Below are 26,065 nucleotides of genomic sequence, written 5' to 3' on the forward strand. Positions count from 1 at the left end.
AACAGCTGGTTCTTTTGAGTATTAACTGCTTTCAATTTTAACCTGAGGATTGCCATTTTTCCAGTTTTAATTTTAATTTATTTGAATTAATTTTGGGATGCATTTTAATCGATTGACTGCTTGTTTTTATGCATATTGTATTATTTATATGATGTTAGGGGGTCTGAGCCTGGCTCCGGCCAGGGAGGGTGGGGTACAAATAAAAATTTATTATTATTATTAAATAAACTTGCAAATCTAATGAGTTCAAGCTAATGCACAACGCTATAAAATCCATCCACAAAATTTTGATACTTTACCTTAAGTATCCCTCAAAGCAAACTTTTGAACAATAAAAGAATTTGGAAGTTTTTCCTGATTTGGAATTTGTGAAAAATTGTGAAAATATTTGATTTATTCTTTAGACGTGTATTCTCTGGCCCCCATTCTGATGTTTTGGACTACAAATCCCATCATCTGCTGCCATGTTGATTGGAGTTGATGACTGATGTCATCCCAAAGCAGGTTGGTGGGGCAGGGAGGGGAGCTGATTTATAATACGGGTATGTACAGATACAGTTTACATACATGCAAAACTATAAGGTGTAAACATTTATTGGGAGTCGGTAGCGTTTTTACATGCGGCAGAATTAGTGGTGCATCGTGAAGAGGAATGTGTGTTAACAGACATGAATAAACCTGGGCTGACGTTAAGTACATACAATAAAGTTTACTGGCACAACCCACCAAGTGATAATCCTGCACAAACCTCATTGGGAATATAGAGAAGCTTTGAAAAACCAATTGCATTAACCCCCACTAATTTCATTGACGCTTGACTTGGGAATTTCCTTGTAGCTGGTATGCTAGCCTTTGATCTCCAAGGCAATCGGTGGGCCAGGTGACAAAAATTATACCTGGCCCCTGCCAACTTTTCATCAAGGTGTGGCTTTGAAAATAAATAAATTGCCAACAGATGTCTACAAAGGGGAAGAGAAGTCCTTTCAAGTTGTAAGAAATAAGAGATATTCCATACTTTAGCTTTATGCCTCTCTTTTGGATTTTGTATGCAGCGACATGCATATAATATATAAACGCATATTATTTGTAAGTAAGAGTATGCACCTAAGTAACACCAGGGCTTTTTTTTTTCAGCTGGAACTCACCAGAACTCAGTTGGGTGGGTGCCATTGCCATTATAAGAAAACAAGGGAAATGTTCATGGTGAGTTCCAGCACCTCTTTTTCTGGAAAAATAGCACTAAATAACACTGACTTCCTTCTGGAGCCTGTTCTTAAATGGGTCTGCATGTGATTTTTAAAAACAACAAACCACTTCTGGTGTCTCAGACACTTTCTAGAGATCTGCACAATCTGTAGAATATGAAAATTGGCCCTCCATGTTCAAAATCTTCTCACCAGGCACTTCCATTGATTTATTTTTTTTTCATTTCTAGAATTTGGCAGGTGAAATCTCTTCAGATATCCCTTTCTGACTGCCTGTAGGCTGTTCGTGTGGGCTTCATTGCAATATGCCCATCAAACTGCAGGAGAAGCCAGTCCCTTTGGATTAAGAAATCTAAACCTGGGCTTCCAGAATCATTACTTGCAAATCTTCTCCCTAGCTCTTTCACACATATATAGTACAAAATATAGTCATCTCCTTCCCACCCGCCCCACCAATTTTCTTTTGTTTCACTGTGCAGCCACAGATCTAAAAGTCTGGAAAGAATAGGCACGAAATAAGAGAACAAAAACTCTAATGACTTATAAAATTTTTGGGAAGAATTGCTTGTTGCTTTACAAAGAGTCTATAATACTGATAAAAATCTTCAGAGATTGGTTTTGTTTGTCTTCTTTTTCTTCCTGTCTCGGTTCGCCTCTATTTTGGTTTCATCTCCACCCTGGAGTCATCAGCATCGAGGTCGTATTCTTCCACCTGGCCACTGGTCCAGACCTTCATGCGATCGGTTACGTCGCTGCTCCTAGGAGCCAGGATGAAGTCATAGATGAGGGCAGCACTGGCCCCTCCAATCAGCGGGCCAACCCAGAAAATCTGAAATGCAAGGTCAACAGAAGACGCATTTGACAGAGCAGTTCACAAAGAAACATTGCCATTTTGCCATCAGTTATTTCAGAGGCGTAAGCAATTGTCACATTTCCACCCCCTCCCAGTTCGTCATTTCCTAGCAATGAAGAGAGGTCCTCAAACTGTCTCCACCCAAGAGAAGATTTTTAGAGAAGAAGATGAATAGTGCTGTAGTCAATAGGTGGCATAATGTGAGCAGGAACTAAAGTGATTTAGAGCTGGTTGTATGCAGGTGATTAGTTCTGGGTGACACCAGCAGGGAAAAGAAGCTAAGAAGATCTGATTAGTTTTAGTTTTGCCCATAGCTTGGTAACAGCACACTGCTAAGTTATTTGCTTCCCTTTTTAATCCAGTCTCTGTGTTTTGTTTTGTTTTTTTGTAATATTGCAAACAAACAAGCAAGCAAGCAAGCAAGCAAGCAAACAAACAAACAAACAAACAAACAAACAAACAGGTGTGTCTAGTCCAACCCTCCTCAAATGCAGATATCACAGATAAATAGTCCCTGAGAGATGGCCTTCTAACCTCTCTTTTAAACCACAATGAAGCCTTCCAAGGCTGTCCGTTCTACTGTCTAACAGCCAGAACGTTCTTCCTAATATTTAGCCAGAATCTCCTTGTAATTTGAATCCACTGGTTCTGGTCCCACCCTCTGGAGAAGCAGAGAGCAAGTCTTTTCCACCTTCAGTGTGAAAGCCCTTCAGATACTTGAAGATGGCTATCATATCTCCTATATGGGCAACCCACAAACAGCAGGCGGAAATGGCAACTGACAGTCATAGCAGAACTCTCCTCTGCTTCCAGCACATACCACAAGTAGCATATACGATACCTCTGCAAATGGGCACCCATTTCAGTGTTAAGACCTGAAACTTACCCAGTGATTGGTGAAGTTAGTGGTAATCAAAGCGGACCCGAAAGATCTTGCAGGGTTGATTCCACAACCAGTATAGTCAATCTAAGGTGAGTGAAGAGAGAGCGACAATCACAAGGAGGCAGGTTTTCTATCAGGTATTGGCAGTCTGTTGAGGGACCCTGTCTACCTCCCAAATGCAAATGGGTAGTTAATTCATATCCAGTTGCACGTTGAAACTGCTTTCCCACATTTCCAGTGAAAAAGATCTCAGGAAGCATCCCTTGAAGAGAGCATCTGTCAGGCTTCGGGGAATCGACTTCCTCCCCCGTGGCCGTAAATGAGCAGATCAAACGAAAGGGAATTTTTACCTGTTAATTTCTTTAATAAACAAAGCGAAGGACAAAGGAAAGCATCTAACCAGAATGGCAGTGCTCCCAGTTAAGGTGACTCTTCCCTCCATCCCTATTAATCTGTGTCACTCCTACATCTTTTAATCTGAGTTTGTAGCCTCTGTGCTTTCTGTTCTGACAGTTTCTGAGCTCTCCGGGACTTTAAGGAAGGGGGGTGGATACTACCCAGAGACTGTGAATCTGTTAACTCTCTCTCTCTTCTAGTGTCTCTACTGCTAGCTGTTCCCCATCCAGTATTTCCCAGCTTCTGCCTTCTGAACTATACCCCTCTGCAAACCACTGTTCCAAATCTAAACTGTCCTCCTGCTCCTGGGAAGATTCAGGATCAGGATCAGAAGGAGGGGGTGGCTCCCACAATTCTTCCTCAGTGCAGCCCTCCTCAGCACGGTTCCTGACAGCATTCACTGCGGAGTCAGTATACCTCTCTACACCCAATTCTAGGAATCACAGGTGGGGAGAACACTGTTGTACTCAAGTCCTGCTTATCAACTTTCCTGGGCATCTGACTGGCTGTTGTGAGAAGAGGATAGTGGTCTAAGTGGGCTCCTCTTATGTGTTTATGTTTGTCAGGACTCGGATATGGATCGGGAAGAGGTGGGCATCACAGTGTTCTTCAGACCAATAGTCTGACCCGGGTATGAGGTACCTTCTATGCCATTTTATAACTAAACCCAGAGCAGAGGAGTTGTGTGAAGGTGGCAGCACCTATGAGCAAAAGGCCATTCTGGGGAGAGAGACCCTTGGATCACCACCTCCACCCCCGCTGATCCTGGTTCTATAGTCTTTACTGCGTCCTTTTTTGAATACAACTCAAGATGAACCTGTGTCCTGCTTTGCAGAGGAACTCTCATTTGTTAGGTATAATTGTTTAACTGCACACTGAAGTGGAAAACAACTCTGTATAACTCTGTATTTTGTGCTGCTAAATAAACAGCATGGAAACTTCCACTGTAGCTGAACAAAGGAGAGTCTAACAGGTAAATGATGAACTGTTGATGTATCTCTGCTACTATCCCACGTGGTGTTTAACTTAGATCACGCACAAGGTGTATTCAGTTGCAAATCTCCATTTTGTGTGAGTTAGTCTTGGTTCTCCCTCAAGCCACCAAAGAGGATGGTGTGCTAAATATCTCTCTTCAGGAGGAAACAGGCTTGAATGCAGGCTGTGTGTGGAGAGACCTAGTTTTGTTTTCAGCTCTGTTTGAAGTAACTGAAGTCATCTATCCAAAGCACCTGGCAGCAGACTAAGCTGGCACAGAAGTCCCTGGCAACTTCCCCTATAGCAAGATGCAGTTCATTTCTATTTCATTTCACAACTTAGCATATGCACAACTTAGCATATGCAGGCTTTATGCAAATGGGCAGCTTCTTCTGCCTGTGTGTGTTATGCATTTGCTCATCCTCAGCAGTTCACAAGCGGATGCCTTAATGTGCTTTGCCGTCCCGGAGACTGCAAAGCGTTCTCTGATCCAAGCTCATACTCACAGCAAGAAGATGCCCCAGGGCCACTGAGAGGCCAATGGCTAAGGGTGCTGATCCAGTGACGTCGGTCCTCCTCCTATCTGTCGTGGCAAGCACACAGAGCACCAACTGCAAGGTCGCAATGATCTCGATGCCAAGGCCTTGTCCTGGATTGATTCCATTTGCTAGCTGTGAGAGGGCAAAGCCAAGAGAAGGAGAGGTTATTTCTTACATGCTGAAGGAGGCAATATTCTACCTGCGAATCCTGTATCTGAGATGGAGAATTTCACACAAACAACAGTTCAGTATTAGGGTCTCCTTCGCATAAGCGTTTTGCCACTTGATGACTCAGAACCCAGAACTCCTCTGTGTGAGCAGGGCCAGTCCAAAGTTTAGGAGAAATACAATAAATCTTATGGACGATGGATATTATAGGTTAGAACCTAACAAGGAGAATCTGAAACAAACAAACAAAGTTTCTGTGCAGGCTGTCCAAGCCAACATAATTAAGTCTGCTACCAACATTTCCAAATTGCCTGTCCTTGACTGAAGAATCTATCAGCCACCCAGCCATGGCTGTTTGTGTAGGAAATGCAAGGATATGCAAACAGAACTGGCCAGATAAACAGTGGACAGACTAAATTAAAATGATGTAATGTAAAACTCGCAGCACATCATTGTGCCCTTATTTTAATGGCAGTCGCGAGAAATGTTAGCGTGCTTCTGAACCGAGGACTGCATTTAGAAATCTGAAGAAGTACAGGATGTGAAGGACAGTCTGAGTTCGAAACTCAAGAAAGCATTCCTCTCAACTCCCTACTTAGGTTTCTCACTCCCTCACTCTGTAGACCAGACCAACAATTAGGAATGGGAAAATCTGTTTTGGCTTCTATTGGTTTCTCATTTTCCCTCTCTTAATTTCAGTTTTCCACATTAGTCTGCTTTAAAGAGAGAAAACCCTCACGAAAATTCATCAGTATTTTACGGCGAATTTTTCCTACCGTGCACTTTTTTTTGCATGAGATACACATAATTTTTTTGCAATACAACATCCCCTAATGCAATGCAATTCATGTACGCTGTTTTCACAGACAGGTGCACACTTCAGCTCAGTGTATGCACTTTTGTAAACCTTACTTGGCTGGAGGACTGCACTGCAAAATTCAGAGAAGCGTTTTACTTTGTGTGTTGCTTCCAAAACTGTGAATTAGGTAGGGTCACATTTAAATGAAAACCAAAACAAATTTCCCATCTCTACTTGCAACAAGTGGTGTGGATTGGCATGAGCCTACAGTTTGCACTGTCCAAAGAGGAAAGGTAACAGGTTCACAGTCCCAGTTGTTGAGAACAGCATCCTGATCAAAACAGAATTGGGTGATACAACATAGAAGCATGAACCCAGCCAACCAGATATGAATTGCTGCTGTTGTGGCTTGCACCAACATGTCCAAGTGGTACCTTTTCCTAGGGAATGTGTTAATTGGAACTAGACATCTGCTCTCTGATGTAAAAAGTCATCTGTATCTGAGAGGATAAAAGTCAGCAGCAAACATCTAGCCTTCATTTTTCTACATGCCCAAAGGGAGGGAATGCCTTCAATGTTCTGGATACACTAAAGCTATTTCTTGGAAATTTTCAGACTATGCAAACTTATATTCAATGCACTTTTCTAGGTAAATGAGCCCCCACTTTGTTAGTACATTAATGTCAATTTTCCCCGCATCTGAGGATAAACACCCTGCTTCTGGTACTCCTTGATTTACTTTGGGAATGATCTCAAACACAACAAATCAACTATGGAAAATGCAATGTGGCAAAGCTTGAGAATGCACAGCTGTGAATGTGTGCATTTCACTTCGAGAAGTGAGGACAGCAGATGTTCACTGTGTTACGAAGCAATTGTACACATGCAGATTCTTGGAAACAGCAGCAGCCCTGTTCTCATGCACCCAGTGTGAAAAATGGCATTGTGTGAATCTGAGAAGCTGTATAAGAGCTTCCTAGGAGATTTGCAGGAGACACTGTAAAGTTATTATTAGGAAACCGCCCATTTCGTTCCCCTTTTTCTTCTCCAAATCTTCATGGCACAGCAAAGGCCACCACCAGTTACACAATAAGAAGTGGGAAATGGCTCAATATATTATTGAAACAAGCTGATAGCACAGTCTATTGCTACGTCCAGGATTTTATTTTACAAGGCCATACATTACAACAACATGTTGAACTCATCTTGTGCCCAGTCTGTGATAGGAAAAGCACAGGAAATTGTGCTCAGAAAAACTTGAAAGCAATCTGGTTCTCCAAAATTTGAAGCACAATTTCCTGGAGATAAGTATTTGCTGTGGCTTCAGAGAAGACTTTAATGCATGGCTTTTGGGTAGAATGCTTTGCCTTTCAACATCTGCTGGTTTCTTTCATGTTTTCGGATCCACTCATATCTAGAGCCATCAACATCTCCCACTGCCTCGCTAACAATATCCATACACGCGCTTAGCAGAGCCAACACATTTGGGATGAAATAGCCATCATTTGCAGTCTGCTCACAGAAAGCTAGCCTATCAGGGGGAAAAACTAAGGCAGAATCTCTCTCCTGAACATCTAGTTTTTGTTTGTTTTAATACGGAGAAGCACCCCGAGATGTCAGCCTCTAATACGGTATGGAACAGACCCAGGTTTACTACGTCATAGAAAACTATGTCATAAAGTCCTGGACCGAGGATATTATCTCCTAATGAAAACTTTGAGATGGCACCCTTTATTTGTCTGTCTGTCTGTCTGTCTGTCTGTCTTCCAAAACGACTTACAAAAATGGTCTAAACATTAAAGTCAATTAGAACGGACAAAATCAATAAACACCTAAAACCCAATTTATACGGGTTCTACAGAACCTGCAGCCTGGTGCCCTTCAAATTAAGGACAAAAGGCCTGGATAAAAGGGAAAGCTTTTAACCTGGCACCGAAAAATAGTTGAGGATGGTGCCAGAGCATTCCACAAGTGGGGAGCCACCACAGAAAAGGCCCAGTCTCATGTTGCCACTCTCAGGACCTGCCATTGGAAGGGGCACGTGGAGAAGAGCCTCAGTTGACCATCTCAGGGTCCCATTCAATTCATGTGGAGTGAGGTGGTCCTGGAGGTATTGAGGTCCTTAGCCACCTAAGGCCTTATAGGTCAAAGCTGGGAGTTTGAATTCTGCTCAGAAACTAACCTGACCTTTGTGTTATGGTTGCATAAACAAGCTCTGGCGCATGTTGCTCCCATAACAGGAGACCCACTTCCAGAATTTTAAGGAAGCGTGAGAGTAATGAAGAGAGAATGTTTCATATCCATTGCTATCTCGCTTACATAAAAAGAAAGAAACAGGAAATTGAACTGGATCAAGGTAAACCAGCCTACATTCTTTCCCAGCAGCTAGATATCCTCTGCCCCTGTTAGATTATCATTGTTATTTTTACAAAGGGTAGCAAATGGGGAGGGGAAGATTGCTGAAAACGGCAGGAAAAATGATGTTATTTGTTTGTTATGCAAGAGGACACCATAGTGTGCAAAGCACGATCCCTTACGATCAAAACAGCCTTTCATTAGGGAACAGGATATCTGCGATTAAATTCGTTTTTGTATAAACTGGGATTGGCTGGTTCATCACACGCACACAACTGATGGAGAAAACACTATGAAAATCTGAATCAAGAATCTATAACAGAAAGCCCACCCCGGCAATAATTTCAATTGCATGCAAAATATGGCCATGCTGCATTAAAAACTTTGAGTGTACCCATAAAACTTCAGTAAACCAGAATGTGAAAGGTCGCAAAAGGAAATGTTTGGACAGGGTTATTAAACGTCTATAAAGCTGAGCTCTAGCAGATGTTAAAATCTCCCTTGGCTTGCAAAGCTAGCACGCCATGGAGAAGCCTCTTCTTCTTCCTTTGATGGGTTGCACATGCAGGAAGGATTTAAGGAGGAACAAGGCTGGCCTAAGACATTTTGGCACCCGAGGTGGGCCCTAAAATGGCACCCCACCCTTCCCCACCAGGGAAGAAGGGGTCATGGAAGATCTACATCAGGAACAGGGGCAGGGGAGAAAATTTGACACCGGGATCTGCTGTCCCATTGGATCCTGTTGCCTGAAGCAGCCACCTCACCTTGCTTTATGGCTCTGGCCTTACGAATTTGCAATTCCCACATGCAAATCAGAGGTCAAACCACCCCACTAGGACAGTACAGTGGTACCTCGGGTTAAGAACTTAATTTGTTCTGGAGGTCCGTTCTTAACCTGAAACTTTGGTACCTGAAGTACGACTTTAGCTAATGGGGCCTCCTGCTGCTGCTGCATGATTACTGTTCTCATCCTGAAGCAAAGTTCTTAACCCGAGGTACTATTTCTGGGTTAGTGGAGTCTGTAACCTGAAGCGACTGTAACCTGAAGCATCTGTAACCTGAGGTACCACTGTACTATGTTATTGTACTACCAACCTTACTGTATGCTTGTGAAACATAGACCACTTATGAACGCCATCCCCAACTCCTCAAAAGATTCCATCAATGGTGTCTCCAAAAAATGGTGTCTCCAAAAAATCACTTGGGAAGACGGGTGAACTAATATCAGTGTACTAAAAGAAGCAAAGATCACCAGTGTCGAAGCAATGGTCCTTCAACATCAACTTCGTTGGACTGGTCATGTTGTTTGGATGCCTGATGATCGTCTTCCAAAGCAACTACTCTATTCCGAACTTAAAAATGGAAAGCGTAGTGCTGGTGGTCAACAAAAAAGTTTTCAAGACTGTCTCAAGGCAAATCTTTAAAAATGTAGTATAAACACCGACAACTGGGAAACACTTGCCTGCGAGCGCTCCAATTGAAGAACAGCCTTTACTAAAGGTGTCATCGGCTTTGAAGACACTCGAACTCAGGACACAAGGGAGAAACGTGCTAAGAGGAAGGCACGCTTGGCAAATCCACACTGTGACCAACTCCCACCCAGAAACCAATGTCCCCACTGTGGAAGGACATGTGGATCCAGAATTGGCCTCCACAGTCACTTACGGACTGATTGTTAAAACTGTGTTCATGGAAGACAATCTTACTTGGCTATGAATGATTGCCAAAGAAAGAAGAAGGAGAAAGAAGAGGAACAGGGTCATCTGGGCACCATGAATTCCACACTATCTGTTGGCCCTTTCTCACACACCACATCGTGAGGTCCAATTTCAACAGAATCAAGGCATTGAACATTTCATGGACTGTACCACTCCAGGCTTGAGGTGGGTGAGGCTGGGTGACAGTCCGCATGGAATCTATTGCTCTGTTTCTGAAGTTGAGCTGTGATTCCCACATTGCAGGGGGCTGGAGTAGATGACCCTTTGGGTCCCTCCCAATTCTGCAATTCCAAGAATCTACGAACGCCACAGTTTCTGCAGCAGAAACAGCACTATCTATACACAGATGTGTCAGCAGGCTCAAGCAAACTCTAAAGTTTGCAGAAGTGCAAAATACCTTTAGAGGGTGGAAAAACTGGGGGAGGGGTGTCTAAAAACAGCCTAATGAGAAGGGAGCATGTTCAGGACATACCAAGTGCTGATCATTTAGGGACAGGGGTGGAGAACAGTATCTTGAACTGGAGACCACCCCACAATGCATCACAGCAGGTGCTTCCTTGTTTTCCCCCCAGGGAAATTTTGAGATGCGTTTTGACATTCTTCCAAACCCAGAACTAGCGACGTTTCTAATTGGGGTTCTGTAAAAGCTTGGAAGGACTTCTCTATTTCAACAACTGAGGTTCCTAACTGGATTCCCCAGTAGAGCCCAGTTCATGCAATCGGCAAGAGCAGGAGGTAGAGCTTTCTATCCAACTTTGCACCACTTCTGGAACGGGTGTGACTTCTTTGCATATGCCCCACAGCGGACCTTAAGGTCCATAAACAACAACACTTTGGAGGTCCCGAGCTGCAAGGTGGTTAGATTGGTCTCAACTAGGGCCAGGGCCTTTTCAGTACTGGCCCCGACTTGGTGGAACGCTCTGTCACAAGAGACCAGGGCCCTGCGGGACTTGACATCTTTCTGCAGGGCCTGCAAGACAGAGCTGTTCCGCCTGGCCTTTGGTTTGGACTTGGTCTGACCCTTATGTTTCCCTCCTCTTATGGTTTTGATTTATGGGCTACTTTTAAAATGAGGCTGCATTTTAAATTGCATTTTAACCTGTATTTTAAATTGGTTTCTTTCCCTATTATGTTTTTACTGTAATTTTACTGGTGTTAGCTGCCCTGAGCCTGGCTCTGGCCAGGGAGGGTGGGGTATAAATAAAATTTATTATTATTATTATTATTATTATTATTATTATTATTAAGCAACTACCATGTCAGGGGTGGGGTTTCTTCAGAGAGGCTGGACAAGCAAGCAGCCCCACATTTTCAGACTAAGGTGCTCCAGTCCTTGTCAGAGAGAGAGCATGGCTCGTTCCTCAGCCAACCTCAACTAACAACAAACTGGCAGATCCCCAATAACTCTAGAGCATGGCAGAAAACCAGGAATCATTTTTGTGTGCCTTAGTTGCAGGTGGGGGTAACAGAGTGTAAAGAGAAGAATTATGGTCCCCTTTAGCTTCAAGGTATATAAAAAGAAGAGTATTATGAGCCTAGCAGACAGACAGTAACTATCTGTATTTCTTTGGGTCTCTCATTCATGGTTGCCAGCGCAGAACCATTCCGTTTGCTGAGTTGTCTCGTTTAGAGGATGCCATTGTCTCATCCCTGTGGGAATTCTTTTCATGGAGGGAGGCGAAGGACAGCTGGGAATAAATCAGACAGGCTTTGGACATGGCAAACTAAAGGGCGTGAGCCGGTAGGTTTAGCGAGAGAGTTTTCAATAGGATGGGTTACAACAAATAAACCATAGTTTAGAAGTTTACAGTGGAAAACACACAACCACAAAAGGAAAAGTGTTCAAGAAACCAACTGAACTGCATCTCAGGAGAACAATGCAAGGAGTTTGGATCTCGAGAGAAACTGTAAGACAAAGGAAATGTAAAGTGGTCTGTGAATTTTGTGGGCCAGCTCGATGCTCCTTAAATTTTCTCTGCAAGGCAAATGTTACACTGACAACTCACCCTGCACAAACACAAGCAGTTTGGAAACAGCAGCAAAGTTTACCGCAAGTGGCTCATTGTTTATATCATGGGTAGGCAAACTAAGGACCGGGGGCCGGATCCGGCCCAATCGCCTTCTAAATCCAGCCTGCAGACGGTCCGGGTATCAGCGTGTTTTTACACGAGTAGAATGTATCCTTTTATTTAAAATGCACCTCTGGGTTATTTGTGGGGCATAGGAATTTGTTCATTTCTTTCCCCAGAAATATAGTCCGGCCCCCCACAAGGTCTGAGGGACAGTGGACCGGCCCCCTGCTGAAAACGTTTGCTGACCCCTGGTTTATATGTACCAAGAGGTGATGCATCATCTGTGTGGCAAGCCGAGTTGGGGATCATTATGGATCCCAGAACACTATTGGGGAAAGCAAATGTGTTGCATGGGGTTTTGCCTCAACTGAATTAATAGCTGGCTCATGGAACAAGCATCTGTCAAGAAACAGGGCCCTGCATGGCTCTTATTGGAGAGGTTGTTCGAATCACTTGCAGCCACCCTGGAGGGGGTCATACAAATGAAGTCGTTTGCAATGACTTCAGATCGTTTTGAGCAAGTTTAGCCCTCCCCCTGAAAGGATCCAATTGACGTCTCCCAAATAAACAAATGGTTGCCATGGGCAACTCTATGTTGGGGAAATAGAGGAGGAGGAGGGAGGGAAGGAAGGAACACAAGAAGAGTCTTGCTGTATTGGGCTGAAAAGAGATTGAGTCCAGCATCTTTAGGATCGTAAAAAACTGCCTTAAACTGGGTCAAGCCATTTGTCTATCTAGTTCAGGGACACAGGTGGCGCTGTGGTCTAAACCACCGAGCCTCTGGGGCTTACCGATCAGAAGGTCGGCAGTTCAAATCCCCACGACGGTGGGGTGAGCTCCTGTTGCTCTGTCCCAGCTTCTGCCAACTTAGCAGTTTGAAAGCACTCCAGCTCGAGTAGATAAATAGGTACCACTGCGGCAGGAAGGTAAACGGCGCTTCCGTGCACTCTGGTTTCCATCACGGTGTCCCGTTGTGCCAGAAGCGGTTTAGTCATGCTGGCCACATGACCAGGAAAGCTGTCTGTGGACAAACGCCGGCTCCCTTGGCCTGAAAGCAGAGATGAGTGCCGCACCCCATAGTCAAATTTGACTGGACTTAACCGTCCAGGGGTCCTTTACCTTTGCCTTTTACCTTACAGCAGCCTTTCTCAACCTGTGGTTCCCCAGATGTTGTTGGACTACAACTCCCATGACCCCTAGCTAGCAAGGCCAGAGCCCAGGGATGATGGGGTTTGTAGTCCAACAACATCTGGGGACCCACAGGTTAAGAACCGCTGCCTTACAGAGACCTAGCTGTCTGTGGACAAACACCGGCTCCCTCAGCCTGAAAGCAGAGATGAGTGCCGCACCCCATAGTCAAATTTGACTGGTCTTAACCATCCAGGGGACCATTTACCTTGTCTATCTAGCTCGCTATTGTCTATGCAGACAAGCAACAGCTTTCTCCCCAGGGTTTTAGAGAGATGCTGGAGATTTTAGAGAGATGCTGAAGATCTCATGCATGCAAGGCAGAGATGCTCTACCAGTGCCAGAGCGTGTCCTCATGGCACCCAGGGTGTTTGTGCACCAGAATGCCAGTGGGGTGGGGCATGGGGGGCGATATGAGGAGGGGGCAGTGGGGCAAGGACTTGCCCTTTCAATCTGTCCAGATCAGACAGAATCAGTCCAGATCATTCTGCATGGCGAGGCTGGGGTGTGGTGTTGGATTTGCAAGGCAGTGTGGGGCTGGCGTGTGGAGCAAAATGCTTCCTTGAAGAAATTTCACCTGGGGCAATGGCCCCCCCATTGCTTTTTTTTTCTTTTTTTAGAGTTTGGATTTGATATCCTGCCTTTCACTCCCTTTAAGGAGTCTCAAAGCGGCTAACAATCTCCTTTCCCTTCCTCCCCCACAACAAACACTCTGTGAGGTGAGTGGGGCTGAGAGACATCAAAGAAGTGTGACTGGCCCAAGGTCACCCAGCAGCTGCATGTGGAGGAGCGGGGAATCGAATCCAGTTCACCAGATTACGAGACTACCGCTCTTAACCACTACACCACACTGGCTCTCAATGGCCCCCCATTGCTTAATCCATGCTTAATCAAGTTCCATATTTTTCGCTCTATAGGACGCACCAGTTTTTGGAGGAGGAAAACAAGAAAAAAAAATACTCTGAATCTCAGAAGCCAGAACAGCAAGAGGGATCGCTGTGCAGTGAAAGCAGCAATCCCTTTTGCTGTTCTGGCTTCTGGGATAGCTGCGCAGCCTGCATTCGCTCCATAAGACACACAAACATTTCCCCTTACTTTTTAGGAGGGAAAAAGTGAGTCTTATAGAGCAAAAAATACGGTATTTCTATTGGCCCAGCCTGAATCTCCTGCCAGTGTGTGTGTGTGTTTGGGTGACCCAAAGTTTTACTATTATGAAAGAGGGGAAAGGGGGGAAGTAGTAGCTGATGAAGCTGGAAGCCGAAGCGTTTTGCCACGGGGAGAAATAAATTAAAACTCCGCTGATCTCAGCAAGATAGGTACAGATGCAACTACTAAAATAGGCACTTACTCAGAAAGCGATTTAAGAACAGCAAAGGGGGAATATGAACCACTCTCCACCCCCAACTTTTCCTTTTTTGAAACAGAACCACAATGGATTGCGACCAAACCAATGTTAGGGGAATAAATGTCATCACCAAGGACACGGGTGTGGCAAGCGAAGAAACGAAGGGGAACGTATCCAGGGAACCTGCAGATGGAGAAGCCCCATCAATCAGGCTGAACACCCTTGTTTGTCCCAAATTTGCCATGGCACCCTAAGTGACCACAACTGTGTGTGTCATCCGAACGATGGATTTCAGCTTGCTGCATAAACAATCTTCCTAACATAGCAACGCTTGCCGGGGTTTCCTGTGTTGCAGTCAAGTCGCTACATCAGTGGCTCATGCTTATCAACAGGGGGGCTTGTCCATTCTTCTGTTTGCCCTGCTGTTTGCCCTGGGAAAACCCACAGATCAGTGCGGAACCAGAACAAACAGCAATTGGGTTTTCCGTGAATTGCTGTTTGTTCCGATTTAGCACTAAAGAGTGAGTTCTCCGGGGAAAGTGGTGAGGCAAAGCAAAACACTCAGCCCCGTGCTTTCATACCCTCCAACATTTCTACAATGAAAATAGGGGTGTCCTATTCAATAATAATTGGGACGCGGGTGGCGCTGTGGGTAAAACCTCAGCGCCTAGGACTTGCCAATCGCATGGTCGGCGGTTCGAATCCCTGCGGCGGGGTGCGCTCCCGTCGTTCAGTCCCAGCGCCTGCCAACCTAGCAGTTCGAAAGCACCCCCGGGTGCAAGTAGATAAATAGGGACCGCTTACCAGCGGGAAGGTAAACGGCGTTCCGTGTGCTGCGCTGGCTCGCCAGATGCAGCTTGTCACGCTGGCCACGTGACCCGGAAGTGTCTGCGGACAGCGCTGGCTCACGGCCTATAGAGTGAGATGAGCGCACAACCCTAGAGTCTGGCAAGACTGGCCCGTAAAGGCAGGGGTACCTTTACCTTTTTATTCAATAATAATAATGTTGATAATAATACAGTGGTACCTCGGGTTAAGTACTTAATTCGTTCCAGAGGTCCGTTCTTAACATGAAACTGTTCTTAACCTGAAGCACCACTTTAGCTAATGGGGCCTCCCGCTGCTGCCACACCGCCGGAGAACGATTTCTGTTCTCATCCTGAAGCAAAGTTCTTAACCCGAGGTAATATTTCTGGGTTAGCGGAGTCTGTAACCTGAAGCGTATGTAACCCGAGATACCACTGTAATAATCTTCATACCCCATCCATCAGACTGGGTTGCCTCAGCCATGCTGGGTGGCTTCCGACATATATAAAAACATAATTAAACATTCAAAAGCTTTCCTATACAGGCCTGCCTTCAGATGTCTTCTAAAGGTTGTCTAGTTACTCATCTCCTTGGCTCAGGGGTTGCATAACTCCGTACCCTCCAATATTTTTCCGATGAAAATAGGGAAAGCCAGACATTCCTGGATCAAGTGAGAAACCAGCTTACAGCTTCTGTAAATCTGGGACTGTCCCTGGAAAATAGAGACACTTGGAGGGTCTGTGTTTTCTAGGCACGGTCCAATTGTGGATGAGGCTTTAGCCTGCTTCCCCCCACCCACCCCAAACAACAACAAAATCCCTCACACTATTAGCGTTTCCTGACAGTTGAAGGAGTTTCCCAAGCCTTTTCTCTTTCAGGGCATCCTCAGGGCTGCAAATACACACCATACATTTAAAGCACAAATCAAGCACATGACTTCTTGCAAAGAACTCTGGGAACTGTAGTTTTTTTAAGGGTGCTGGGATTGTCGCTCTGTGACTGGCAAACTACACTTCCCAGGCTTCTCCCCCATGTGTTTTAAATGGGCTTTAAGTGTTGGGTGTGCAATTTTCCCTACCTCTTGGCATCTCCCGCTGTGACCTTTTCTCACAAAAGCATTTGAAGTGGGGTGGATGGGTGGGAGACCGAACTGTAAAAGGCAAGTTGGAAGAGAGACTTAGCTGGAAGAGGAAACAAGTAGCTTTACTCCATTAACCGTGTTTGCCAGCTTAGGCATCTCAAGGAGCCAAGCCTTTTAAGTGTTGACACATTCCCCGACTTTTAGCTGCTGGCTGCGAACCAGAAGCTTTTGCCACTCAGTTTGTTGAGATCTGGATCGAGACATTTTTAAAAATGCAGTCATTCCAGTAGTAATCCTGCCTTGATATCAAACACTTAGGGAAACACTTAGGGGCGGATTTGTTCACCTTTCCCTTGGCCTCTCCATCATCCCTGGCCTAGATTGCTAAGTTAAAGCCCTTCCGCTGGCACTTTCAAAGGCTTCCTCTCCTGTTTCAGTCTGGAAGGCAAAGTTTCGTTTGGCAAGCAAGTCTCAAGAAGTTTGTCCAGTCCTCCATCACCATCCCTGACAAATCTTTAGCCTGGATCCCAGCTGGGCACGGTTACATGTTTGGTGGGAGAAAGGTCTCCTGGTCTGTTTAGAATTATAGAATTATAGAATTGTAGCGTTGGAAGGGACCCTAATGGTCATCTAGTCCAGCCCCCTGCAATGCAGGAATTTCAGCTAAAGTATCCATGACAGATGGCCACCCAACCTCTGCTTAAAGGCCTCCAAGGAATGACAGTCCCCCCCTAAAGGTAAAGGACCCCTGGATGGTTAAGTCCAGTTAAAGGCAACTGTGGGGTCATTGGGCTTATCTTGCCTTCAGGTCGAGGGAGCTAGTGTTTGTCCACAGACAGCTCTCCAGGTCATGTGGCCAGCATGACTAAACCGTTTCTGGTGCAACGGAACACCGTGATGGAAACCAGAGTGCATAGAAGCGCCATTTACCTTCCCGCTGAAACGGTACCTATTTATCTACTTGCACTAGTGTGCTTTCGAGCTGCTAGGTTGGCAGGAGCTGGGACAGAGCAACGGGAGCTCACCCCATCGCGGGGATTCGAACCGCCAATCTTCTGATCACCATGGGTGACTCTGGGTCATCTCTCTGCGGTAGCTTATCTTTAAGTTTTAAGTGTCTATATGCTTATCGCATTTATAAATTTTAAATTTATTGTTGTACATTGTTTTAAATGCTTGTTTTCCTTTTGGGGTTGTACCCCCAAGTGTGTTTTATAAGCTGGTCTCCGACCGTAATCTATCAGGGCGTTCTCACCATGACATAGTGAATTGAACAGAATGGAAGGTAGTGGGTAGGGGCACCAAATTTTGACCTTGCACAGGGTGTTGTGGGTATTTGAAAGCCCAAAGACTGCCTTTGCCCTATCTCCGGGATCCTTTAGCTGTGATTCCTGCACAGACCCTTTGGGTTCCTTTCAACTCTTTTACAATTCCATGATTCTACAATCTTAAAAACAGTTTCCCTTCCTAAAACCCAGCCCTCTTCATCTCCAGCTCCAACAAAGCCCTGAAGCAATCACCTTGAAATGAATTTTGTGTTTAAATTAATATACAGGTGGGATGCGCAACAAGTGTTGCAGTGTGGAATGGCCCTTTCTGGGGGATTTTGACCCCTCCATTCTGTCCCCCTTTCCTCCCACTTTTCCATCCTTGCACCCCAACTTTCAATCAACATTGCCACAGCCACTAAGCAACCACTTCTCATCTGGCTGTTGGTGGTTTCTTCCTTCCTCTCTCTTTTAGGGTTTCTATTCTTCTATTCTTTCTTTCTTTTCTCTTTTTAGCTTTTGCAAACCTTGGGGTTCCGCTGAGCCTGTTGGCACCTGTCATTTGTATGTGGGCGGTTCTGTACCTGTTCCTAACCAACAGCACTCACCACCTGAGCATCACAAATAAAAGGGAACTGCTCCACTTTCTTTTTAGGAAACCAAAAACTTCAACGTTCCTCCAGACCATTAAGAAACTGATAACTGTATACGATCAATCACAATAAAAAAAAATGTCAAAAACATCTGTGATTGGGCATAAAAGCAAATAACAATAACAACCAAAAGTAATAATAATAAAAACCCATTGACTTGCAATTGTCAGGCAAAAAGCGCTCATAACTCAGTTGGCTATGCATATATGTTTGCCATAAAGAAAGTCCCAGGTTTAGGAAGGAATAAGATAGCATGTGCAATAAGATTGGGAGGGGGGAATAAAATAGTCTGAACCACTGAGCCTAGGGCTTCCTGATTGGAAGGTCAGCAGTTCAAATCTCCACGACGGGGTGAGCTCCCGTTGCTTGGTCCCTGCTCCTGCCAACCTAGCAGTTCAAAAGCACGTCAAAGTGCAAGTAGATAAATAGGTACCGCTCTGGCGGGAAGGTAAATTGTGTTTCTGTGCGCTGCTCTGGTTCGCCAGAAGCAGCTTAGTCATGCTGGCCACATGACCCAGAAGCTGTATGCCGGCTCCCTCGGCCAATAAAGCGAGGTGAGCGTCACAACCCCAGAGTCGACCACGACTGGACCTAATGGTCTGGGGTCCCTTTGCCTTTAAAGGTAAAGGTAAAGGTACCCCTGCCCGTACGGGCCAGTCTTGACAGACTCTGGGGTTGTGTGCCCATCTCACTTAAGAGGCCAGGGGCCAGCGCTGTCCGCAGACACTTCCGGGTCACGTGGCCAGCGTGACATCGCTGCTCTGGCGAGCCAGAGCCGCACACGGAAACGCCGTTTACCTTCCCGCTGGTAAGCGGTCCCTATTTATCTACTTGCACCCGGAGGTGCTTTCGAACTGCTAGGTTGGCAGGCGCTGGGACCGAGCAGCGGGAGCGCACCCCGCCGCAGGGATTCGAACCGCCGACCTTTCGATCGGCAAGTCCTAGGCGCTGAGGCTTTAACCCACAGCGCCACCTGGGCCCCGTCCCTTTGCCTTTACCTTTACCTTAAGATAGTATATGGAATAAGATTGGGAAGAGGAATAAAATACATGGTACGAATTTAAAAGTGTGTCTCATAATGGAAGATGGAGAGAAAGTAGAGTCCCAGGATGCAAGCAAATGAGGAGTGCAAAAGTTACCTCCTTAGGTGGTGATTCTTTATGTAGCACCACCATCATGCCTGCCCTTTGCAGAGTAAAAGAGAAAATGTCTCTACCCCAAGGATCCTACAATCAGATATTTAGCACAGAGGAAGCAACAGATGAAGAGAAGAAAATCAGAGGTTGGGCTGCAGAATTTATATATTTGTTTGTTTTCTTGCATTTACATTCCACCTTTTTCTTCCAAGGGTGCATACATGGTTCTTCCTCCTCATTTTTAAATCTCACAACAACCCTGTGAGGTTGGTCAAGCTGAGAGGCAGTGACTGGCCCAAGCATCACGACCAAGTGGGGATTTGAACCCTTGCCTCCCAGGTCTTAGTCCAACTCTCTAACCACTACACCACCACTGCCTCTTATGTGTGGTTATTTCAGCTCAATGCCCTTAGGCTTGGTTACAAGTACGGATGCTTGAGGGATTTGATCCTTGCTGAGTCCGATCTGAGTGATATGATCAGCACCTCCCAGACTCGGAACAGAGACTCTTCCAGCCTTTGGTTCTCCAGACTTCTACATCAGATGGAGATTATTCTTTTCGAAAGTCGTCTTGAGAATTCACCAACAAATCTTTCCTAATATACACACTTTTTTCTATGCAATTTCACCTGAGGTACACGCTTCTACAAACCAATTCCCCCTAATATATGGTATTTTTCGCTCTATGAGATGCACCAGACCACAAGATGCACCTAGTTTTTGGAGGAGGAAAACAAGAAAAAAAATATTCTGAATTTCAGAAGCCAGAACAGCAAGAGGGATCGCTGCGCAGTGAAAGGAGCAATCCCTCTTGCTGTTCTGGCTTCTGGGATAGCTGCGCAGCCTGCATTTGCTCCATAAGACGCACACACATTTCCCCTTACTTTTTAGGAGGGAAAAAGTGAGTCTTATAGAGCACAAAATACGGTAATGCATTTCTATATGTTGCTTTTGCTATGATATGCATATCTATGGACAATTTGCCCCCACTTTTTGGGTACACGTTATTTTGGTGGGGAACTGATCACAACATTTGGAGAAGTGCAAATTCCCAAGGCAAGCTGCTTTGCCGGTCAAATACTGCTTCGGAAAGGCAGAGTTAGTAGGCTGGCATTGAAATGCAAACATAGCAGATTTATCTCCCTTCCCTTGCTGGGATGTATCAAAGCAAGAGAGCCGAGATAAAAAGCCTTGGGTGTAAGAATGGAGTCTATAGTAGATCCAGAACTGAATTGGAAGTCAAGGCCCACGATTTATAATGAAATGAAAAAGGTATTTAAATATACCTTCCAGAAGAAACCAGAGGCCTTTCTCCTGGGCATGGTCGGTCAATTGGTGCGAAGGGAGGATAGAACTTTCTTTATGTACGCTACAACAGCAGCAAGAATACTCATCGCAAATTATTGGAAGACACAAGAATTACCCACCCGAGAAGAATGGCAGACGAAAGTGATGGACTATATGGAATTGGCTGAGATGACTGGCAGAATCCGGGACCAAGGAGAAGAGTCGGTGGAAGAAGATTGGAAAAAATTTAAAGTATATCTTCAAAAATATTGTAAAATTAAGGACTGTTAGAAAGATGTTGGAAAAAGAAAATTAGGTGGTTTTGGTAGAAATGATATAAAGGATTAAGTAAAAAGGAGTTGATGAAATTGACGAAAGAGAGGACGTTAAATTATAATATATTAAATTAAATTACTTAAATGAAAATAAGGTTGGAAGGATTTGCTGAAATAACGATTTGAACTAGAATACAAAATTGGGAGGTGTGAGGAGGTCAAGGAAATAAGTAAAGGAAGAAAGTTATGTAAAGGTTTAATCTGTTCGTTTTCTTTTTTAAGTGAATGTATTTTTGTATTTTTTTTCTGTTGCTGTTGTATTCTTTCTTTTTTTGTATTTTATATTGTTCTATTTCTTTTTGTAACTTTTAAACTCCGAATAAATATTATCTAAAAAAAAAGAAAAAAGAAAACTGCTGGGTTTTGCATCGGCATGCACCAGAGACCAAGGTGGGTGAGGATTTATAGGAAAGAGATCCCACAGTGCCATAATCCACTGCTGAGATCTCAGGATGCCACCTTCCTTTGCAGTTTTGGCAGAGATTGGGCACGGCAGGCGTTTCCCATCACTGTACCTCCCTGCCAGGAAAAGCTTCAATTATTGCGTTCCTGCCCATCATGCATCAATTAAAGGTGCAATGGTTAGAGCAGAAGGGAACTATGGCCCACCCTGCTGAAAATGAACTAGGCTTCCCCTTCTGCAGTAAGGGCATATTGCTGGGCGGGGTAGAAATAATGAAATTATTATTATTGTTGTTATTATTATTATTATTATTATTATTATTATTATTATTATTATTATTATTTTCTTACTGAGTCACCTTGCAAGGCCAAGATTTCTATTACATGCCTACCAATGAACTGACAGGATCCTGGCACTTGGCATCAACCTCACAGAACTTCACAAAGCTCGATCTGTTCCTAGATCCTGTGTGAGGCTCCCTCGCCTATTATAAGCATTAGATCTCAACACTCCCTGCGTCTCCCTCGAACCTCAGCACTTGGAATGTTTGTGAAGATTCCGTAGTATCGCAGCTGCTTAGGCAATGGCTACAGAAGACAGCTTTGGGTTTTTAAATCACATGCCCTTTCAACTTCTCTCTCTCTGTGTGTGTGTGTGTGTGTGTGTGTGTGTGTGTGTGTGCGTGTGTGTGTTTTTTCTCTTTCTCTCTTGGTGCTGCCTTCAAGCAGAGTTCCGGAAAATCTACTTCCAGCCTGCTCTGCTATTGTTGCATTTCTTTCCCATGCGGACATTCGCTTCCTCCTATTCCTCCCTTTACTACAGCTCCAGTTCTAGGCTTCATAAACTTCCTCCCCTTTTGCTCTTCCTGAAAAACAACAGCTGCCGCCCTACCCATTTCCATGGAGACCCCTTCCATTTTCCCACCTCTAATGCAAAGCATATGTCAGAGGGAATGGGAGTATCTCTCTGTGTGTGCTCATTAGACAGTGCATTTATTTTCCCAACCTGGCTGCTGAGAATAGAGGTATATTGCCATTCTAGAAAAAGTGGCTTCATTTTATCTGAGACCTGCTGCATCCACTTAGTGCTGCGTCAAACAGCTCAGCCGTGCATAATGAGCATGTACCATGGTAAAAAGGTAAAGGTAAAGGGCCCCTGGAGTGGGATGCGGGTGGCGCTGTGGGTTAAACCACAGAGCCTAGGGCTTGCCAATCAGAAGGTTGGCGGTTCGAATCCCCGTGATGGGGTGAGCTCCCATTGCTCAGTCACTGCTCCTGCCAACCTAGCAGTTCGAAAACACGTCAAAGTGCAAGTAGATAAATAGGTACCGCTCCAGCGGGACGGTAAACAGCGTTTCCGTGCACTGCTCTGATTCGCCAGAAGTGGCTTAGTCATGCTGGCCACATGACCCGGAAGCTGTACACCGGTTCCCTCGGCCAATAAAGTGAGATGAGCGCCGCAACCCCAGAGTCAGTCACGACTGGACCTAATGGTCAGGGGTCCCTTTAGCTTTATGCTTCTCCCAGAAGACCACTCCCCACCAAAGATGGTGATCCCTAGGAAAGATCCTAGGAAAGATGGTGATTCCTAGGAAAGATCCCTAGGAAAGATCTGTTGGATCTGTTGGATGGTGGAATCCTTGGTTTTGAAATGTCTTCCTTTGAATGATTGACACTGTTTCTCAACGGCATGTCAAAACTCATTTGTTCCAAGCCAGTGTTGACGTGAGTTCATGGATGAATGGATGCATTTATGTTTTAAGATGCCCTAGATCAGCCATCACAGATACTAATACTAAGCTCTGTTCTCTGAGTGTGAATCCTTATGCAGCAAAAAGAGGTGCCTTGCGTGCACAAGACGAAGGGATCAGAAAGTTTAAGGGATCCTAAGCTTTGCAGGGAAAACAAAGAAACACGCCAATGAAATACGAGTGGCTCAGTGGCTACAGAATGGTGAGTGTCTGTCGGGTGGAGCTGCAAGAATAGAAAACCAGGGAAGCGTGGAATAGGGTGGCTTGAACCCTGAACAGAAGCACTTCAGGCTTCAACATTTTGTTGCAGCGGGTTATACAGATTCAAAGGCTTTTTTGCTTCTGTTCATTAGTTGCTAAGGCTTCCCTCTGTGAGGTGGAGGAGGTGGAAAGAAAAGTATAATTCAAAGTACATTATATTACATAATCTATAACATTTTTTAAAAAAGTTGAAAGAGCTAAAACATAGGAATTCCATTTTCAGAGACGCTGTAACTCCAGAGCCCAAATGTTTGCAGATTCTACAAACTTGGGTATATCCACATCTTTCCCCGCCTTGGAATTTTCTCGAGACATCTGGCTGGCTCATTTTGGCCAGATCCACTCCAGCAGTTCTTATATTTTTAAGTTCTTGCAAGTCTGTGGAAACTTTAAGGCTCCGGGGACAGTTAATAATATAGTTCGAAACCGTATAAATATAGAGTGGGTTGCAGGATTGCAGGCGGAGATCTGTAGAGACCTAGGAGGGAGGGAGAGGATGGAGTAGGGGAACTGAGCCGGGCAACTGGGGGATGGGGGAAGCTAGACCTTTCATATTCAGGTAAGGAGCTGGCTTGAGATAATTGGGCGTGTATTCTCTCTCCCCGGAGAACCACTTTTAGCACTTCTGTCCATCCCTTCGTGCGGGGATAATGCAGTTGGGGAGATTCCTTTGCCCTTTCCCTAATGCAAACGGGCAGGGTAATTTTTGTTGAGACCCAGCAGAGTTTCAGCTCCTACAGTCGTTTTAACATGTCACATTTGCAATTTTTATGATGTTCTTTCTAAACCATTTGAAGCCGTAGCCATAGCTACCATTCCCCGAGGTCCCTGGGAAGAGCGGTTGATTTTCGAACCGCTCTAGGAAATGTAGCTCCCCGAGGAGAATTTGGGGCCTCCTGACAGATCTCAGCGCCCTTAATAAACTACAGTTCCCAGAGGACTTTGTGGGGGAGCCAGGCCTGCTTAACGTGGTGTGAGACTGTCTTAAATATTTGGTGCCGATGGGACCTGGAAAGGGAGGAATTTATCCTACAGCCCCCTAGGTTTTCACCTCGTGTGACATTTGGAGCTAAGATGGCCGCTCCTCCTGAGGGAAAACATCTGGGAAATGATGAGTCTCGACAAAGTTATCCAGGGACAGCCTCGCCCAAACGGGCCACATTCACATATTACATTTAAAGCACTATGACCCCACTTTAAACAGTCATGGCTTCCCCCAAAGCTGCAGTTGAAGAGTGCTGAGAACTGTTAGGAGACCTCCCATTCCCCTCACAAGGCTACAATTTCCAGAGCGACTTAACAATAAATCGCTCTTCACGGGGAACTCTGGGAAATGAAGTTTTCTGAGGGGAATAAGCAGCCTCTTAACAACTCCAGCACCCATAACAAACTACAGCTCATAGAATTATTTGTTGGGAGCCATGAGTGGTTTAAGCGCCTGGCGTGAATTTGCCTCACTCTGGTTCCTTTTTTTTGCTCCCTGAGTTGGCTTCAGCCCTGTCTCCCATGGGCGGCCGTGACTCCCAGTTTGCATCACTCAAGAAGAAGAAGATCAAACCAAAATGATAAAGGAGCAGAAAATTCAGGAGAAACGAACCCTCTTCACACAACCGCTTGGTTTTCGGAGCTTTCTCCATGCTGGGTCTACAGAAGCTGTTCAATCAAATTCCTAAGGAAAAGATTTTCCTGTTCCATCCTATGTTCCAAATTCTTCATTGCTCTTGGAGGCTGATATCCCCTCTGTTGAATTACAGATTTGGTGTAGGACATTTAATTATTGGCGTCAGCTAAATTCAAACCCCACCGGTCTATGACCCTTAGTATCACAAGATTGTCCTGAGAGTGCTTGGACTAAAACTGTCAACCAAAAGCTTTACTTTTCTGGTTTATCACCACAACCATTATTAGCACTGGCCTTCAGTAAAGCAAATAATTTAATTAGACAGCGCCTATATGATACTGAGTGACAGAATAATTTGGCCACGATAAGGACATTTTGTCCAAGGCTGATCGCTGAAGAATTGATGCTTTTGAATTATGGTGCTGGAGGAGACTCTTGAGAGTCCCATGGACTGCAAGAAGATCAAACCTTTCCATTCTGAAAGAAATCAGCCCTGAGTGCTCACTGGAAGGACAGATCCTGAAGCTGAGGCTCCAATACTTTGGCCACCTCATGAGAAGAGAAGACTCCCTGGGAAAGACCCTGATGCTGGGAAAGATGGAGGGCACAAGGAGAAGGGGATGACAGAGGACGAGATGGTTGGACAGTGTTCTTGAAGCTACCAGCATGAGTTTGACCAAACTGCAGGAGGCAGTGGAAGACAGGAGGGCCTGGCGTGCTCTGGTACATGGGGTCACGAAGAGTTGGACACAACTAAACAACAACAAAGTCATTTTGACACGTTGGCACCCTATTTGCAAAATTTGACCATTCCAAAATACAAACGTGCTCTCACTTATGCGAGATTAAATATACTGCCTTTAGGTGTACCTGAGGGTTGATTTCAAAAAATCCCACTGGAAAAAAACGGTTATGACCATGTGGAGACAGTGGTGTAGCATGGGTTGTCAGCACCCGGGGCAAGGCA

The 26,065-nt window shown here is 45.0% G+C and overlaps 1 protein-coding gene across 1 annotated transcript in view; it reads right to left on the reverse strand.

The window, feature by feature from the left end:
- Positions 1-578: 578 nt before the first annotated feature.
- AQP1 (aquaporin 1 (Colton blood group)) overlaps positions 579-26,065 on the reverse strand; it is a 33,587-nt gene continuing 8,100 nt past the window's right edge. The window contains exons 3-5 of the mRNA XM_079947055.1: positions 4,819-4,983; positions 2,945-3,025; positions 579-2,034 (exon numbers count right to left, since the gene is read on the reverse strand). Coding sequence (XP_079803181.1) covers positions 1,861-2,034; positions 2,945-3,025; positions 4,819-4,983 — 420 coding nt within the window. The 3' untranslated portion in view covers positions 579-1,860. The remainder of the gene's footprint in view (positions 2,035-2,944; positions 3,026-4,818; positions 4,984-26,065) is intronic.

This window comes from Podarcis cretensis (genome assembly GCF_951804945.1).
Source record: "Podarcis cretensis genome assembly, chromosome: 12".
In the NCBI taxonomy this organism is placed as follows: Eukaryota; Metazoa; Chordata; class Lepidosauria; order Squamata; family Lacertidae; genus Podarcis; species Podarcis cretensis.